The sequence below is a fragment of the Lampetra planeri genome, chromosome 49 (genome assembly GCF_965212315.1).
Source record: "Lampetra planeri chromosome 49, kcLamPlan1.2.h2, whole genome shotgun sequence".
NCBI classification, from domain to species: Eukaryota; Metazoa; Chordata; class Hyperoartia; order Petromyzontiformes; family Petromyzontidae; genus Lampetra; species Lampetra planeri.
The window spans coordinates 2,605,798-2,623,233 of record NC_136155.1 but is presented as its reverse complement, the minus strand read 5'-3'; the positions used below and the strand labels follow the sequence as shown (position 1 = coordinate 2,623,233).

Here is a 17,436-nt window from a genome sequence, read left to right as displayed (position 1 = left end):
ATGGGCGCTCAAGTGTAACGAGTTGATTTTGTCGATGCTTGGGCACCCATGACTGCACGCAATATGACATTTAATTCGGCTCTGGAATTTATTTGCCAAAATTCAAATTAACACGTAGGCTTTCGCGACCAAAATTATTCATAACAAACTTTTTGTGTTGAAGAGTGAATCCACTGTAAATGTTGTGGATTCACTCTTCAACACACCGGTGGGGTAAAGTAGTGAACTATTTGTCTTTTGTCAACGTGACACTTTTTTTGCTGATTGGCCGTGTCGGGTGGTGGAGGGTTACGACACATTTATAAATAACGCGATCAAACCCAAAAACGTTTATTATGGAAAATTCAAATTGTGAGAAATTAACGGCGGGTGTTGACTGTCACTCGACGAATCATTCCAGGGACGTTACTTTCGGTGGTGCAGGGGGTGTGGACCAGGGGTCAAACGAAATAGATCTCACAAGTAGCTCTGTGATATCCGCTTCCACGGGCCGTTTCCTAACACGAGATGCAATGTAAATCGTCCCTCTCGTGTCACGACACCGATGGCACGATCCGGATACACGTGGGAGGAAATGTTGTTTTGTTGAAACAGGCACGCGCCACGCACGCGCGTGCGCGCGCGTGTCCAAGATGGAGCGCGATCGATGTTCACTCGCAAGGGGTGAACGCAGCGCGGCTCTGTGCTGTAACCGCATTACTGTGCGTGCCGATCCATAACCTCCACGTGCCCTTGAGAACCCCCATGCCTCTTGTAAGGCTCCTGGGCTAAGGCCTCCCTGCAGCTCAATAACGAGTGAATGCCAGACGAGGAGCGGTGGGATGGAGCTGCTGGGTGTGCGGTGGATAAGGAAGAAAAAAAAAACAACCCGGCCAACCGCGCCGAGCCCGGCTCGGCTCTGTTGCGGCAGTGGAAAAAAAAGAGGCATCGGTGCTGCGCCGTGTGACCGGGTGTGACACCTGGTCGTGCAGAGACATGATGGGGCTGTTGCGCGTGGTGTTGATGTGCAGCACGTGGAACGAGTTGCGCCCGCACAGGTCGTACGCCACGTTGGTGAAGGAAGTGCTGCCCGTTTTCGGCACGCGGTTGTACACGATCACCACGTCGTTGCTGTCGTCAGCAGGCGGCTGGGCGGGTGCGGACGCCGCCGCGGCTGCCGCAGGCCCCAGGGCCGCCTCGGGTTGCGTCGGCGGCAGGAGCAGCCGCTGCGGCTGCTGAAGCTGCCGATGTTCGGCGGCGAGTCGAGACTCGGAGCTCTGCGCCTCTCGCCGCGCGATCACGCGCTCTGCCGGCAGCACGCGAAAGAAAGACAACGGAGAGGCGATGATCCTCACGTGCAAAGTACACGACCGTGACTGCGCCTGCGGATCGCGTCCGTGAGACGCAGCAAGGGGGCCTCGTCTTCCTTCGCGACGATGGTCCTGAGCTACGGGCACGAGAGAGCGAGTACCCAGGGCAGAGGTCGCAATCGGGTATCCGATACTCTTACCCTACCCGATACCCGGCTAGTGTTTGTGCGTGGACAGAATGTTTGGGGGGGCAAGCGCTGTTCGCGAGCGCCTATAACGACGACGACGACAACAACAACAACATCAACAACATCCGTCTAAGTCTGACAGAAGCGCGCGCACGAATCTAGCCCGACTCGTTGCCCGGCTCTCAGCATCACGGACACTCGAAATCATTCCGCGGACGCCTGGACTTCAGGAGAAGGAGCCTCTATCAAAGGACCCCACCACCACCACCACAGTTCCCCGCCCCATGCCCCTCACTGGATGGATGATTGTAACGGCGAGCGGCATCGTGTATGGTGAGCGCATAACCGCAATGCAGACGATTTGGGAGGAGCCCCCCCCCCCACTGACCCCCTCAAGAGCCCCCCGCGATGCAGAGACAAACCCGGCCCGAATCCCCGGCTTAAAAAGTCGGCTGTGTTGACCGTGGGGTAATAAAAATAAATGTTTTCGTTAATGGACACCATCTCTCACATCGCGATTGTTTGCGAGAATATAGACACACACACACAGACAAAGACCACCCTCCCCTTGTATAGCCTCAGCAGGCTGTTGGGGCAAGTGCTGTTAGCGAACAGCGCCCATGAATGCACGAGATGGTGTGGTGGGTGGCGAGCACCACGCCCGACCGCCTTTGTCTCCCCAGTGGCGAGGTACCAAACATGCGTCTGAGTCGACCTAGGAGAGTCCCAGCAAACCAGTTCAGAACACCGTCGATGAATGTTGGCCGCGAGCGGGCATCGAACTCGGGTCATCGGGGGTCCGCGCCATCGAACTCTGACCCCGCGGGGCGCGTTCCTTCACGCGGCTGCCACTTTCAACGATCGCTTGACCGTGGACCCAGCGTGCACCTTACTCACTGAGCACACCCAGGGGGGAGGTGGGGGTCATCGTGATGACCGTGTTGATAGAGTGGCGGTGACCGTGACCTGCTGGTTGAACTTATCCGACCTGTGTACCTGGAGGCCCATTGCCCATCCAAATGCGAAGTTGCCCTGACCATTACAATAACATAGCAACAGTTGCGAGAGGAATTAGAGACTGTGAATGTTATGCACGTGTTGCGTGCGTGCTTGCAATAATTCATGCACCCCCCCCCCCTAATATGTTTCTGTAAATAAATAATAAAGGCTTCCCGGATTGACAGTCGCAGGCTACCAGTTCGTAATGCCACCGGCGAGTAATAAGCATTAACCTTACAACACCGGCAATTTATTACGGGGCGGGAGTTGGGGGGGGAGGGGGGGGGGCGGCAAAACAATCCATACTTCACCCATTAGGTCGCGGGATCAATGTTAGGGAAAGTGTTTCCTCGGTGTCGCATCCCCCCCCCACCCCGAACGACGATCGATGCGGCGCGTCGCTTAATGGGCTCCGCTACGCAATTGGGCTAATCACGCGCCGCGCGCGCCCGATAGAGCGAGAGAGCGAGAGAGCGAGAGAGCGAGAGAGCGACAGAGCGAGAGAGCGAGAGAGAGAGAGAGAGCGAGAGAGCGAGAGAGCGAGAGAGCGAGAGAGCGAGAGAGCGAGAGAGCGAGAGAGCGAGAGAGCGAGAGAGCGAGAGAGCGAGAGAGCGAGAGAGCGAGAGAGCGAGAGAGCGAGAGAGCGAGAGAGCGAGAGAGCGAGAGAGCGAGAGAGCGAGAGAGCGAGAGAGCGAGAGAGCGAGAGAGCGAGAGAGCGAGAGAGCGAGAGAGAGAGAGCGAGAAAGAGAGAGCGAGAGAGAGAGATTCATAATTAAGCTGCCGCTCACCTGGATGCACGGCTCGCTAGACGCGCGTAATGCCATCGCGTGTCCAACCCGCGCTGGTTACTCCGAACCAGCAGTTCTTAACCTGGGGGCACGCAACCCCTCGGGGGTTGTAGCGAGACGTGGCTATTTATATATATTTTTAGAATGTGAATAATCGAAAGCACAAATTAAGCCCGGGCACGTATGAACAACTACTTTGTTTCATAAAAACCCTACGTGTTGATTCAAATTTTCTACATTTTTTGTTTATGATTGAGAACCATAAGGGGGCTGCAAGGCTGCAAAAGAAAGGTTACGAACCACCGCTCGCAATAATTCTGCGCGTTCGGTGTTAGCGCCGCGCTGATATTGCCCAGGACCTGGGGTCTCTCTGTCGTGTTTCACAGACTCGTGGAGTCTGCTGGCAGGGAGCCACGGGGGCGCCACGGTGGCGAGATGTTAACTACCTCGCCTGGTATACAGGAGGTTGTCGCCGTGGCCGCGTGGATGTTTTTTTTCCCTCTCCGCGTTTAGAAACGTGCGTTTAGCGCATTTGGCTGCAGCAAATTTCCACGTGACCGTGAGCCACTTCGTTGAGCTATCATTTGCGGCCAGGTCGCTTATGAAAGAAAGCTTCACAGCTCAGAGGGGCCTTACCTGGTTAAAAACACAAATAGATAAAAGATAGAATTAGAATTTGTAGTTCTGCGCCTGTCTGCTCCGCCTGCCTTTTCCCTCTGCGTTCTCAAGTTGTCTCCCATCGCCAAACGCACGCGCAATGTAAGTGCCATTGGCCAACAAAACATCATCCCAATGCTCGAAACAATTATCCGCAGAGAAAAACAAAACAAATTGGGAGTGTACACAGCAGCAGCAGCAACAACCACCACCACCACCACATCGCTCCCTGACCACAAAGCAAACACTTGCCAGACCACTCGGGAGAAATAGTCTCTAGACTGGGCGAGCACCGTCTTGAGTAAACAAGCGGAATAACAAACGCAAAAAAAATACATCTCACTCCGTAAGGCGATGCAAGGGGCCCGATGCCCCGAGCATTGATTGATGCTCGTCTGAGCTCTGGCAGGAGGCGCGCGCGCCCGTGCGCGCGCATTTATTTATTTATTTACCTCGTGTTTCGTTTAGTTTTTAACGAGAGGCTGAGTGACGGCACGCAGGGCGGGGCTGGCAGAGAGAGAGAGAAGGGGGGGGGGCTCTCCCACGCTTTGTGTCGCCAGTATCCACACCCCCCCCCCCATCAAAAGAACCCACGAGAGCTTCACTAATAACAACAACAACGATAAGAGTCGAGTATTTTGCTTTTTTCGGTAAAGTCACGTAGGTAAAGAATAAAATAAATGAAAACTACTAAATTCAATCAAAACGAGTGAATGCCAGACGAGGAGCGGTGGGATGGAGCTGCTGGCTGTGCGGTGGATAAGGACAAAAGAACAATCCGTCCAACTGCCGAGCCGCGCCGAGGCCGGCTCGGCTCTGTTGCGGCAGTGGAAAAAAGAGGCATCGGTGCTGCGCCGTGTGACCGGGTGGGTCTCTAAACAGCTCTCTTTATTGGCCACAGTGATTCTGCTGTGGCGTGTTCCACCTGAAGACGGAGGCTTGTGTTGCTTCCGAAACGTGGTGATTTAATTTAGTTATTTTCATTTATTACATTTGTTTTTACCTACGTGACTTTACCAAAAAAGACCAAAGAGTATGAATCCTTGCAGTCACGAAAGCTTCAAATCTAGACCAGTCGAGTACCCTGGGTACTCGCTCTCTCGTTCCCGTAGCTCAGGACTATCGTCGCGAAGGAAGACGAGGCCCCCTTGCTGCGTCTCACGGACGCGATCTGCAGGCGAAGTCACGGTCGTGTACTTTGCACGGAAATTTTGTTGTTGTTCGTTTTTTTTTTATAAACGTGAAAAATTTGAGTCATGACGCCAGCATGCAACGACACTTCTCTGTCATCGAACGACGTTTCGGGAGGGACCCTTTGCAATCCGCTGCGAGTGAAGCAGACATCCGCGTAGTGTCTGTGCGGCTCGTACACTTCGCCGGTAATAACTAGTGTGGCCTGCAGGAGCCGAACCGCGAATCGCTGCCCGGACACAAACGGAACGACTCTGGCTCGTCACCTCCCTTCATTGGACGCCTGATCGCGGAATCAGCTCGAAGTTCAAAGCGGCCGTCCTCCAGCTCCGAGCAGAGCAACGCTGTCCAACTTCTTCTTCTGCCCGGTGTGGTGTGACTGCCCGTCTATGAGCTGGCAGCACAGTGGCGCAGTGGTCACACTCGTGCCTCATAGAATAAAGCACCTGGGTTCGCTTCCCCGACACGGCCCCTATTCTGTGTGGGAGGTTGCATGTTTCTCCCCCTGTTCTGCATTCGCTTCCTCTGGGTTCTCCGGTTTCCCCCGTAGCTAAGCACACACTCCATAATAATAGGGGTTTTCCCCTTTTTTCTAGCAACAAAACTAAAACCTTTTTTTACGAGGAATTATGCGGTGCATTAACCACAATACTTGTGGTCAAAATGCAAAAAAACCACACACTCTGATAATATACAAGGACAGTTTTCTTGGAATTTTTCTCACTTGATACAGCTATCGTGCGGTGATGGTTCCACCTGAAGACGGAAGCTTGTGTTGCCTCCGAAACGTCGTGATTTTTTTTTACTTTTATTAATTTCAATTTAATTTTTTTTACCTACGTGACTTTACCGAAAAAAACCTAAGAATATGAATCCTTGCAGTCACGAAAGCTTCAAATCTAGAATTACACTCTGATAATATATGCATTGTTCTTGAAACTGATTGGTACACACCAGAGACGGCTTTCTTTTGAGCCTCGCCTCAATTGGTGCTAGACCAGAGGACGCCAAAAGGCGTACACAGCTCAAAGACAATGCACTATCAAAGTAATGAGGGCTCGAGGTAAGCATTTACATCATTAGACCTCCTTTGCCAGTACCATCTCTGGTGTGGACCAATCAGTTTCAAGGACAATGCATATATTAGCAGTGTGTTTTTTGTTTGAATTTTGACCACAAGTATTGTGGTTAATGCAGACATGATTCCTTGTAAAAAAGGTTTTAGTTTTGTTTGCAGAAAAAAGGGGAAAACCCCTATTATTATATTTTGGTACTGGAAAAGGAGATCTAATGTTGTACACACACTCCATTATTTGACCAAACGCCCCAATGTTGGAAACAATTACCGAATTAAAACGAATGCTTTCGAGACCAATATTATCTATAAAAGAGGTTTTTGGGTTAGAACTAGAGTTGTAAATGTTATGGGTTTACTCTCCAACACACCGGTGTGCTGTACTAGTAACGAATTGGCACGTTCTGTTTACGTGACAGCCCTTATTAATTGGCTGTGTCGGGTTTAACGACACATGTATATTTACGCGATCTCACCCAAAACATTTCTATTATGAATCACCTAATTACATGCACATTTCTTTTCACTTGCGATTACACGCTGCGACCGAAAACTTGGCAGGACCCTCCTGAAAAAAAAGCATTTTGAGACTCAAGTGAGGCTTGCCTGGGTAAATAATAATAACAACAACAGCAGCAACAACAGTGCACTTGCCAGATGCACATTAAACCAGAGGGCAAACAAACTGCAGATGTGGTTCGCTAGTTGCGCATTCAGCCTCGTGTTTAGAATCGCGTGCTATAAGGCTGCTAATGGTGATGGTGATGATGATGAAGTGGTATAAAATAACACATAAGCTGCAATGCAATTACTGTGGTAATCAGTAATCAATGTGTCTTCGCCATCCACCGCCCCCACGCGCACCGCACATTGCATCTCTCAGCTGATTTAGAGATGCCTTTTGTTCCCCACGATGCATTGTGTTGCATTTGCAGGCCATTACAGAAATTAAACATTTCCATTATGGTTCCATAAATCAAGTTTTAATCAGTGATGCCCACAATTCTACACAATGCCTTCCCATAATCCTCCACGTTCCCAATCTTCTCTCGCACTCAAAATTGTACCATAGACTCAACATTGTACCATAGACTCAGCACTGCACCATAGACTCAACATTGTACCATAGACTCAGCACTGCACCATAGACTCAACACTGCACCATAGACTCAGCACTGCACCATAGACTCAACACTGCACCATAGACTCAACATTGCACCATAGACTAAGCACTGCACCATAGACTCAACACTGCACCATAGACTCAACACTGCACCATAGACTCAACATTGTACCATAGACTCAGCACTGCACCATAGACTCAACATTGTACCATAGACTCAGCACTGCACCATAGACTCAACACTGCACCATAGACTCAACATTGTACCATAGACTCAGCACTGCACCATAGACTCAAAACTGCACCATAGACTCAGCACTGCACCATAGACTCAACACTGCACCATAGACTCAACATTGCACCATAGACTCAACACTGCACCATAGACTCAACATTGTACCATAGACTCAGCACTGTACCATAGACTCAGCACTGAACCATAGGCTCAACATTGCACCATAGACTCAGCACTGCACCATAGACTCCACACTGCACCGTAGACTTAACATTTTACTATAGACTCAGCACTGCACCATAGACTCAACACTGCACCATAGACTCAACATTGTACCATAGACTCAGCACTGCACCATAGACTCAACACTGCACCATAGACTCAACATTGTACCATAGACTCAGCACTGCACCATAGACTCAACACTGCACCATAGACTCAACATTGTACCATAGACTCAGCACTGCACCATAGACTCAACACTGCACCATAGACTCAACATTGTACCATAGACTCAGCACTGCACCATAGACTCAACATTGTACCATAGACTCAACACTGCACCATAGACTCAACACTGCACCATAGACTCAATAGTGTACCATAGACTCAACACTGCACCATAGACTCAAAACTGCACCATATACTCAACACTGCACCATAGACTCAGCACTGCACCATAGACTCAACATTGTACCATAGACTCAACACTGCACCATAGACTCAACACTGCACCATAGACTCAATAGTGTACCATAGACTCAACACTGCACCATAGACTCAACACTGCACCATAGACTCAACACTGCACCATAGACTCAGCACTGCACCATAGACTCAACACAGCACCATAGACTCAACACTGCACCATACACTCAGCACTGCACCATACTCCACATTGTACCATAGACTCAGCACTGCGCCATAGACTCAACACTGCACCATAGACTCAACACTGCACCATAGACTCAACACTGCACGATAGACTCAACACTGCCCATAGACTCAACACTGCACTATAGACTCAACACTGCTCATAGGCTCAACATTGTCCATAGGCTCAACACTGTCCATAGGTTTAGCACTGCACCATAGGCCCAACACTGCTCGCAGACTGAACACTGTCCCTGTACATGAAGCAGTCCCCTCCTTAACCTCCTTCCGTTCCTCTCTTACAGCCTCACCCCTTCTCTATCGCCCATTCTCTTCCTCTTCCCTCCCCTCGCCCCTCCACTCCTTCCCGTCCCTCCCCCTAACCTTCCGTGACCCCTAAGTACCCCTTTATCGCTGTCACTCATCCCTCAATCCTTGTAGCACGCCCCTGACAACCCCATCGTTCCATTCTGCGTCAGCGTTGTCGTAGAGCTCCGTCACAGCTCCAGTGAAGAAGGCGCTCGTTTACGAACACACATTTGGATTAGTTTTAATGAACTAATTACCAACAAAACCCAATCACCAACGCTCACAAGGCACGAAGCTCCTGTTGCAGGGTCAACAGTCAACCAACAGCAGATGCCACCGTCAGACTCATCTGCAGTGTCATGGCACGCGTAGCGACTGTCGACAAGAAATGGTGACGGACCCGGGGCTTGTTTTTCTTTACATCCAAGAACTCAGAACAAAACTATTCGGCCTTTATGTAAAACAAAAATATATATATATTTTTTTAAATATATATATATTTTTTAACTGCCGTGAAATACACAACAGTGAAAGCAAAACACGGATGTCCCCGTTTCATCGCGGGGATCACCATCGCTGTCAAAACACACGGATGTTCCGATGTTATCCGAGCCATCACCTTCACTGTCAAAACACGGGGCGCGCGGGAACCAAAACAGCGATGTTGACCGATGTGCCCGTGCTTTTTTGTTTGTTTTGCCAATCCCTAGTTGCACGCAACTCGGTTGCACGCAACTGGGTTTGCTTGTTTTAAACAAAGTTTCTGAGCCCAGGCCCAAAAGTACAACACGTTACAGCGGCCGGGAACAAATCATCAAAGTTTTAATCGATATGAGTGGAGCACGTTTCTTGAATGGAATAAGGTTTGCGACAGGAGCTTGGGGAAACAGACGATGGGAGGGAATTCCAACGCGTCAACACACATTACATGCACACACATTACATACATACACATTACATACACACACATTACATACACATTACATACACATTACATACACACACATTACATACACATTACATACACACACATTACATACACATTACATACACACACATTACATACACCCACATTACATACACACACATTACATACACACACATTACATACACATTACATACACACATTACATACACACACGTTACATACACACATTACATACACACACGTTACATACACACATTACATATACACACGCACTACACACACGCACAACCATACACATTACATACACACAAATTACATACACACATTACATACACACACATTGCACACACACACTACACACACATTGCATACACACGCACTAAACACACATTACATACACACACATTACACACACACATTACTACACACACATTACATACACATTACATACACATTACATACACAGACACACATTACATACACACGCACTACACACACACTACACACACATTACATACACACACACACCACATACCCACGCTAACACTCGTGAGCTGTGTACACACAACACAAAGATCCCTCGTGTAGTCTTAACAGATTGTCGGGACAAGTGCAGCAAGCGAAGCGCTACCAATGCCGGCAAGGCGCACGAGGGGGTGTCGTGTCAAGAAGAACGCACGGCCGCCTTTGTCTTCCCGGTGTTTTTTTTCAACGCATGACCCCAGGTATTCGATTTTTTTTGTTTAAGGCTGAGTCAACCCTGCCGGGACTAAGGATCAATAAAAAATCTTCGTCACTGGTGTTGATCATGCAGCTGGAATCGAACTCGGCACCGCCCGATTCATAGCGCAATTGACTCACGGAAGCTGGGAATGGATGACGACGGCGCGGGGCTAACGAAGCTTGCAGCCTCCTCTTAATGCCGCAACACGCGGGGCCCCATTAGGGCGCGCGCGTGTTGCGGTAGTTTGTCAGGCCGGGTTCACAGCCTCCGCTGAGCGAGCGGTTGCTGCTGCTGCTCACTGCTCACCGCAGTTCTGCTGCTGCGGCTGCGGCTGTTGCCACTGCTGCTGCTGCTCCTGCTGCTACTGCTGCTGCCACTGCTTTCTGCTGCCACTGCTGCTACTGCGGCTGCTGCCACTGCTGCTACTGCGGCTGCTGCGACTGCTGCTGTTGCCGCTGCTGCTACTGTTGCTGCTGCTGCTGCCACCGCCGCTGCTGCTGCGACTGCTGCTGCTGCCACTGCTGCGACTGTTGCTACTGCTGCCATTGTTGCTGCTGCTCCTCCTGCTGCTGCCGCCACTGCTGCTGCTGCTGCCACTGCTACCGCTGCTGCTACTGCTGCTGCTGCCACTAATACTGCTGCCACTGCTGCTACTGCTCACTGCTCATCGCAGTGCTGCTGCTGCTACTGCTGCTGCTGCCGCTGCTGCTGCTGCCACTGTTGCTTGCTGTCGTGCATCGTTGTGGCAGCGTGGCGGCAGCGCAGGTGGCAACTCTTCTGCCTCGAACGCACCGAGAGCCTTGGGGGTTCGAATCGTGACTCCGGGGCGCCTCTCTGCGTGAACTTTCTACGTCCCCACTCTCTCTCTCTGGCGCCTGATTTGCACGGGTTTCCTCCGGTTTCTCTGGTATTTCTCCCATCGCTACACAAAGAAAAACCCCACGTACAATGTAACTGCCATTGGCTAAACATCCCAATGCTTTTCAATAAAAACACGACTGGCAAATCGCCCGATGATGCTGGCTGATGTAATTACCAGCGAAACGTCGTACCACTCAAATTGTGAATTTTGTGGATTTACTCTCCAAGACACGGGTGGGCTGAAGTAGTAAACTTATTGGCGTTTTTTGATTCTTGGTTCTTTCGGTAAAACAATAAAATGTTTATATTTTTATTGTTTTTATATTTGTATTATTTTATTATTTACCTTCTACGTGACTTTACTGAAAGAACCAAGAATATAATTGGCGTTTTGTTCACGTGACAAATCCCTTACTGAACGGCTGTGTCGGGTGGTGGAGTGTCACGACGCATTTATATTCTTGGTTCTTTCGGTAAAGTCACGTAGAAGAGAAGTAATAAAATAATAAAAATAAAACATAATAAAACAATTCTCACGACGTTTCGGCTGCTTGCGTTGTGGCCGAAACGTCGTGAGAATTGTTTTATTAGGTTTTATTTTTTATTATTTTATTACTTCCCTTGTACGTGACTTTACCGAAAGAACCAAGAAGATGAATCCCTGCAGTCAAGAAAGCTTTAAATCGAGACACATTTATACTTACGCGATCTAACCCCCCCCCAAAAAAACTTTTATTACGAATATAATATTTGGTCGCGAAAGCCCGCTGCGTGTTAAACCTGAAAACTACTCAACTTGAATCGTACACGTGGCAATCTCTCCGCCCGCCCCACCGTGAAGCCGTCCGGCCGGTTACTATGGACGACGCCTGCTGTTAGTGTTCGGCAGAGTTTATTTACAGAGAGGAACGCTTCGTTGAGTCGTCACGAGCTTGTGCACGAGGTAAACGGAAGAGGTGCAGCCCTGCAATTACCTGTGCACGCCGCTGCTGGGCAGTGGGGTACAGAGAGACGGGAGATTCTAGACACCCCCCCACCCCCCACATTTTAGAGGGTATTTTGGCCTACTTCTCCACGATAGCCAGACGTCTGGGAAGACGTGGGAGAGTTACCCAAACTTTACCGAGCCACACGCCACCAATCCGTAACTTGCTGGGCGAACGAGAGGTGGCGTGAGTGTGAGATTCATTTCATGTCGCAACACAACGGAGCATTGCACACACAAAGACAGAGATCCCCCGTATAGCCCGTGACAGACTACTGGGGCAAGTGCTGGTAGCGAGGGGTGGGTGGCCAGCACCACGCCCGGCCGCCTTTGTCTCCCAAGTGGTGATGTTTGTACGCACCGCAACAGGTACCCATTTGAGGCTGAGTCGACTTAGGGGAGGCCCAGGACCGGTTCAAATAATCGTTACTGGTGTTTGCCGTGAGTGGGAATAGAACCCGAGTGGTCAGGTTCGTAGCACAGCGCGTTAACCACTCCCCCCACACACACACTGACACACACACAGACACACACACACACTGACACACACTGACACATGCATCTGTAGACGCATTTGAAGAGTCGTGCGATGGGCATGTACGTTCGTGTCGAGGCATTTCCAATCCAAACATTTTAAATGCACCGGATGCGAAAGCCCCCAACACCCCTCCCTCCTCCCCCCCACTAAAACCACAGAGTTCGAGCAAAAAAAATAGAAAATAGAAAACCAAACAAAAATCAAATCCTCGTGCGCCCCCGATCATGAGTCCGTTCAGCATCGCCAAAGCGAAAGGTGCACAGACGTGGGACAGCGTCCGAGCTGACCGGGAGAATATTATCTCCCCCTCCCGCTCCTCCTCCACTGGTAGGTCACCTCTCATTTCAGGCTGAGCTGACCTGCGGGAGGCCCTCTCAGGGGGTAATGACAATTTAGTTGGTCGGGGGAAAGGGGACGGGGGGAAGCGGTGGGGAGGCCTTCGATGGGTAATCATTTCTGGCTGAGTTGACCTGGGGGAGGTCCTGACCGTGGGACGGCAGCTCGGATCAAACCCACGTGACCAGGAATTGAAATCCGTGCTAGCCCCCCCCCCCCGGGAGCGACGTTCAATCATCAGCAGCTCGAATTATTTTTCTTTTTGTAAATGTAGTAACGCTTATGACTCGTTCACACCGGAGTTGGAGGCACACTTGTTTATTTAACACCACACGTTGTGACATACACACTGAGGGGGTATCGGCCCCCTCACCCGTCTATCTGAGGACACACCTCTAGGCTAACCCTAGCCTGCCTCTGAGTCCTCCTCTAATGGGCTAGGGGAGGCTATCTTGGCCCGACACTGGTCAGTCGGGCCCGGTACCCAGAGTCCAGACCAGCACTGGCTCTGGCTCTGGTACCACGCCACTGGCTCGAGCCTGCGCGGTCCTGATAAGGACGGCGTGCCAGGGGGAGACCAGGGCTCTATCTAGGACGTCTTCCGTCTTCTCTTCTTAGCTAACACAACACTCCCGAGCCCTTCGATACATTCCCCTTTTATACCCAACCCCTCCCTGAGGGGTGGGGCCCCGGGGGATCATAATGACCGAATCGACCCCCCAGGGTGTCTGGCGCGGACGTCGCAGAGGGCACCTGCTCGTGCACACATGTAGCCCCGCCTACTGTGTTTGTTTACCATAGGCTGCCATGCATAACGGGCTCTCTCTCTAACACCCCTACATCACTCCCCCCCGCATAGCATGCAGCCGTCCCGGCTGCCAACATACAAAAATTTGACAATAAAGGTGCCTTCACCCCCTGACCGCGCGTGTGCCTCACTATTTTTGAACAATAACAGGAACCAGAACAAGAACGCAACAGCAAGATGAGAAAACAACCCGTCGCACCCCCCCCGAATAAATACGAATTCCGTAAAAAAAACAGCCTATATACAATCAGCAGGGAACCCACCACGCACACACAACACACGGTGAAGCCAACATATGTACATCCGAGGAGTGGGGAACACACCACCCACACAACATCCAATGAACACAACAGCTATGTACACATTTTCCGGCCTCACAACAGTTTGCGCATTTTAGCGCGCGTCCTTGCAGCGGGCCCCTCACACGGGGTAACCGCGTGTGGCGGACCATCAGGTGGCAATTGTCCGTCTTGGGGTGAGCATTCATCCGACTCCGCGTGACCCTCGGTATCCGCAGGAGGGGTGATTGGGCGTGAGCCCGTCACTCCTGATGCACCTGAAGGTGGCACAGCCGGCAAGGCATTAGGTGAGAGCGACGGAGACGGACCCAGCGAGTCGGCCGACCCCCCACATGCTTGGCCACGCGCGTGTGAAGTGTGATTGTGTACCGCAGAGAAGGGTTTTAACCTAGAGGGGTGCACGAACCATCGCCGCTTCCCCCACTTGATGCGCACGCACTGCGGTCGTAACACCTCCACCACTTCCACAGGGCCCCGCCACGGCCGCACCAGTTTAGAGGAGGTTGCCAGTGGCACCTGGGGGCAGTGCAGCCATGCCTTGTCCCCCGGCTTCCACTGCAGCATGTGCGCTCGACTCAATCTGAGGCGCTCATTCGCCTTCTGATGGAGGTCAGAGTTTTGCATTGCAGCATCCCGTGCCTCGGTCAATTTGTCCAGATTAAATTTAACGTGGTCAGCCAGATTAGTTTTTCCCTGCGGCACGGGGATCTGCAACTGGGCACGAACAGGCGGGTCTGGTTCTCGGCCGTACATGAGGTAAAAGGGAGAAAACCCCGTAGCTGCATGGGGTGCCATCCGGTACGCCGCCAAGACCCCCTGAATTTGTAGGTCCCAATCCGTTTGCGAGTCCGAAACTTGTTGTGATAACATGGACGTGATGGTGCGATGCAACCGTTCGACCATCCCGTCAGTTTGTGGGTGATATGGGGAGGTCCGAATTTTCTTTGTGCCCAGGAGATCACAGACTTGTCTGAGTAGTTTACCGGAAAAATTTCTGCCCTGGTCGGTCAGCAGCCTCTCCGGAGCACCTTTGTCCAGGACATAACCCTGAACAAAGGCCTCCACGATGGCTGCTGCCGACTGGTTGGCCAGAGGCCAGGCCATAGGCCAGCGTGTAAAATACTCGACACCAGTCAACAAATATCTATTCCCCCTGGGGGTGGCGGGGAATGGTCCCAAAATGTCCAGAGCGACCAGCTCGTTTATCCTGGACACTTTGATCGATTGCAAGGGCGGGTTAGACTCCCGTGCCGGCGGTTTGCGTTGTGCACATCGAGGGCATGATCCCAACAAATCCCCAACATCCCTCGTCATGCCAGGCCAATAAAAATCAAGTTGCAGCAAGGCGAGAGTCTTTTGGGTCCCCAGGTGTAGGAGGCGCTCATGAGCGGCCCATACCACCCTGCCCCGCAACCCAGTAGGGACCACCAGCCGATGTCGACGCGACTTCCCGTCCCAATGCATCAGCAGGCCTTGGCACATTTCCCATGCGTCGGAACCACCTCTTTTTCCCCCCGCCGCACCGCCAACGCGACGTCGCCACCCGAGGAGGGACACATCCTCCATCTGGAGGCGCCCCCAGTCAATGACGGGCAACCCCAACAGGGAATCTTTGCCCTGTTGTTCGATCGAATTAGTAACTACTGTATCGTCGTCGTTGGCGGCCGCCAAGACAGGAACCGATGTGTCCCCTGGAGGTCTGCAACGTCCAGACCCCAGGAGGCATGCACACTCGGAGGTGGTTGGCAAGCGCGACAGAGCGTCCGCGTTGGTGTGGCGAACGCCCTTACGGTATGTGGTTTGGAAATCGTAATCCTGGAGGACCTCCAACCATCGGGACAATTGTCCCGATGGCTGTTGAACCCTCAGGGCGTACTGCAGTGCCGCATGATCTGTGCGGACGGTGAAATGCCGACCGTACAGATATGGGCGATACTGTTGGATGAAATGGACAATTGCCAACAGTTCCCTACGGGTGACACAATATCGTTGCTCCGCTGAAGACAACACCCGACTGCCGTACGCAACCACACGTTCCACGCCGTCAACCACCTGGGAGAGCACGCCCCCAATACCCGTGTTGCTCGCATCGGTGTCGAGCAAGAATGGTTTTGAAAAATCAGGGTAAATCAGGGGAGGAGCGTTTACCAAAGCGTCCCGAAGGGAGCAAAAAGCAGCTTCCTCCTCCTGACCCCAGCAGAACCGAACCCCTTTTGATGTTAAAGCGTGTAGGGGTTTTGCTATAGTCGCAAAATTAGCGACGAAGCGTCTATAATACGACGCAAACCCAATAAAACTCCTAACCTCTCCCACTGAGGTGGGAGTCGGCCAGGAGCTTACACACTGCGTTTTGGCGGGATCGGTAGAAATACCTGAGCGTCCCACGATGTGCCCCAAATAACGCACCGACTCGCGTAACAAATGGCATTTTTGGGGCTTAAATTTCAAATTAGCAGCCCGCATCTTTAGGAAAACCGCCCGCAACCTCTGGAGATGTTCATCAAAAGTTTTGCCAAAGACAATAACGTCATCCAAATAAATCAGGCACGACTCCCATTGCAATCCAGCCAAAACCAATTCCATCAACCGCTGGAAAGTTGCCGGCGCTGAGTGTAAGCCCATCGGCAACCGGTTGAATTGAAACAGGCCGTGCGGAGTACGGAAAGCAGTTTTAGGCTTTGAATCATCGTCCAGAGGAAGCTGCCAGAATCCCGAAAGTAAGTCCAATGTGGAGAAGAATCGCGCTCCCGCCAAGGCGTCAAGCGATTCGTCCATCCGTGGGAGCGGGTATGCGTCGGCAACCGTAATTTTGTTAAGGCGCCGAAAGTCAACGCAAAACCGCAACGAACCGTCCTGCTTCTTAACCAGGACGATCGGCGCTCCCCAAGGGCTGTTGGAGGGAGAAATGATGTCGGCGGCTAGCATGTCATCAACAGCCGATTTGACATGGTCCTTTTCGGCGGGACTCAACCGAAAAGGATTCTGGCGTATTGGCGCGCTGTCACCCGTATCAATATGGTGACGCAGCAGATTAGTGCAGCCCAAATCGTATTTATCCCGACTGAAAACGTCGGAAAATTCCCTTAGTAGTGTCTTAAGACGTTGACGCTCTAAATTTGACAGGTCCGTCGATCCCGCACAAAGCGCCTCGAGCCACCCTTCATCGCTGTCCGAATGTGGTCGCGGTGCAGGGAAAGCGCCGACATGACTCGCGACGGGTTCCTCACAGG

General features: G+C 51.5%; 1 protein-coding gene across 1 annotated transcript in view; it reads right to left on the bottom strand.

Moving 5' to 3' along the window:
* The window catches only part of LOC144734089 (heparan sulfate 2-O-sulfotransferase 1-like), a 100,356-nt gene that overhangs the window by 12,746 nt on the left and 70,174 nt on the right, over positions 1-17,436 (bottom strand). Inside the window, exon 2 of the mRNA XM_078616156.1 lies at positions 960-1,285. Coding sequence (XP_078472282.1) covers positions 960-1,285 — 326 coding nt within the window. The remainder of the gene's footprint in view (positions 1-959; positions 1,286-17,436) is intronic.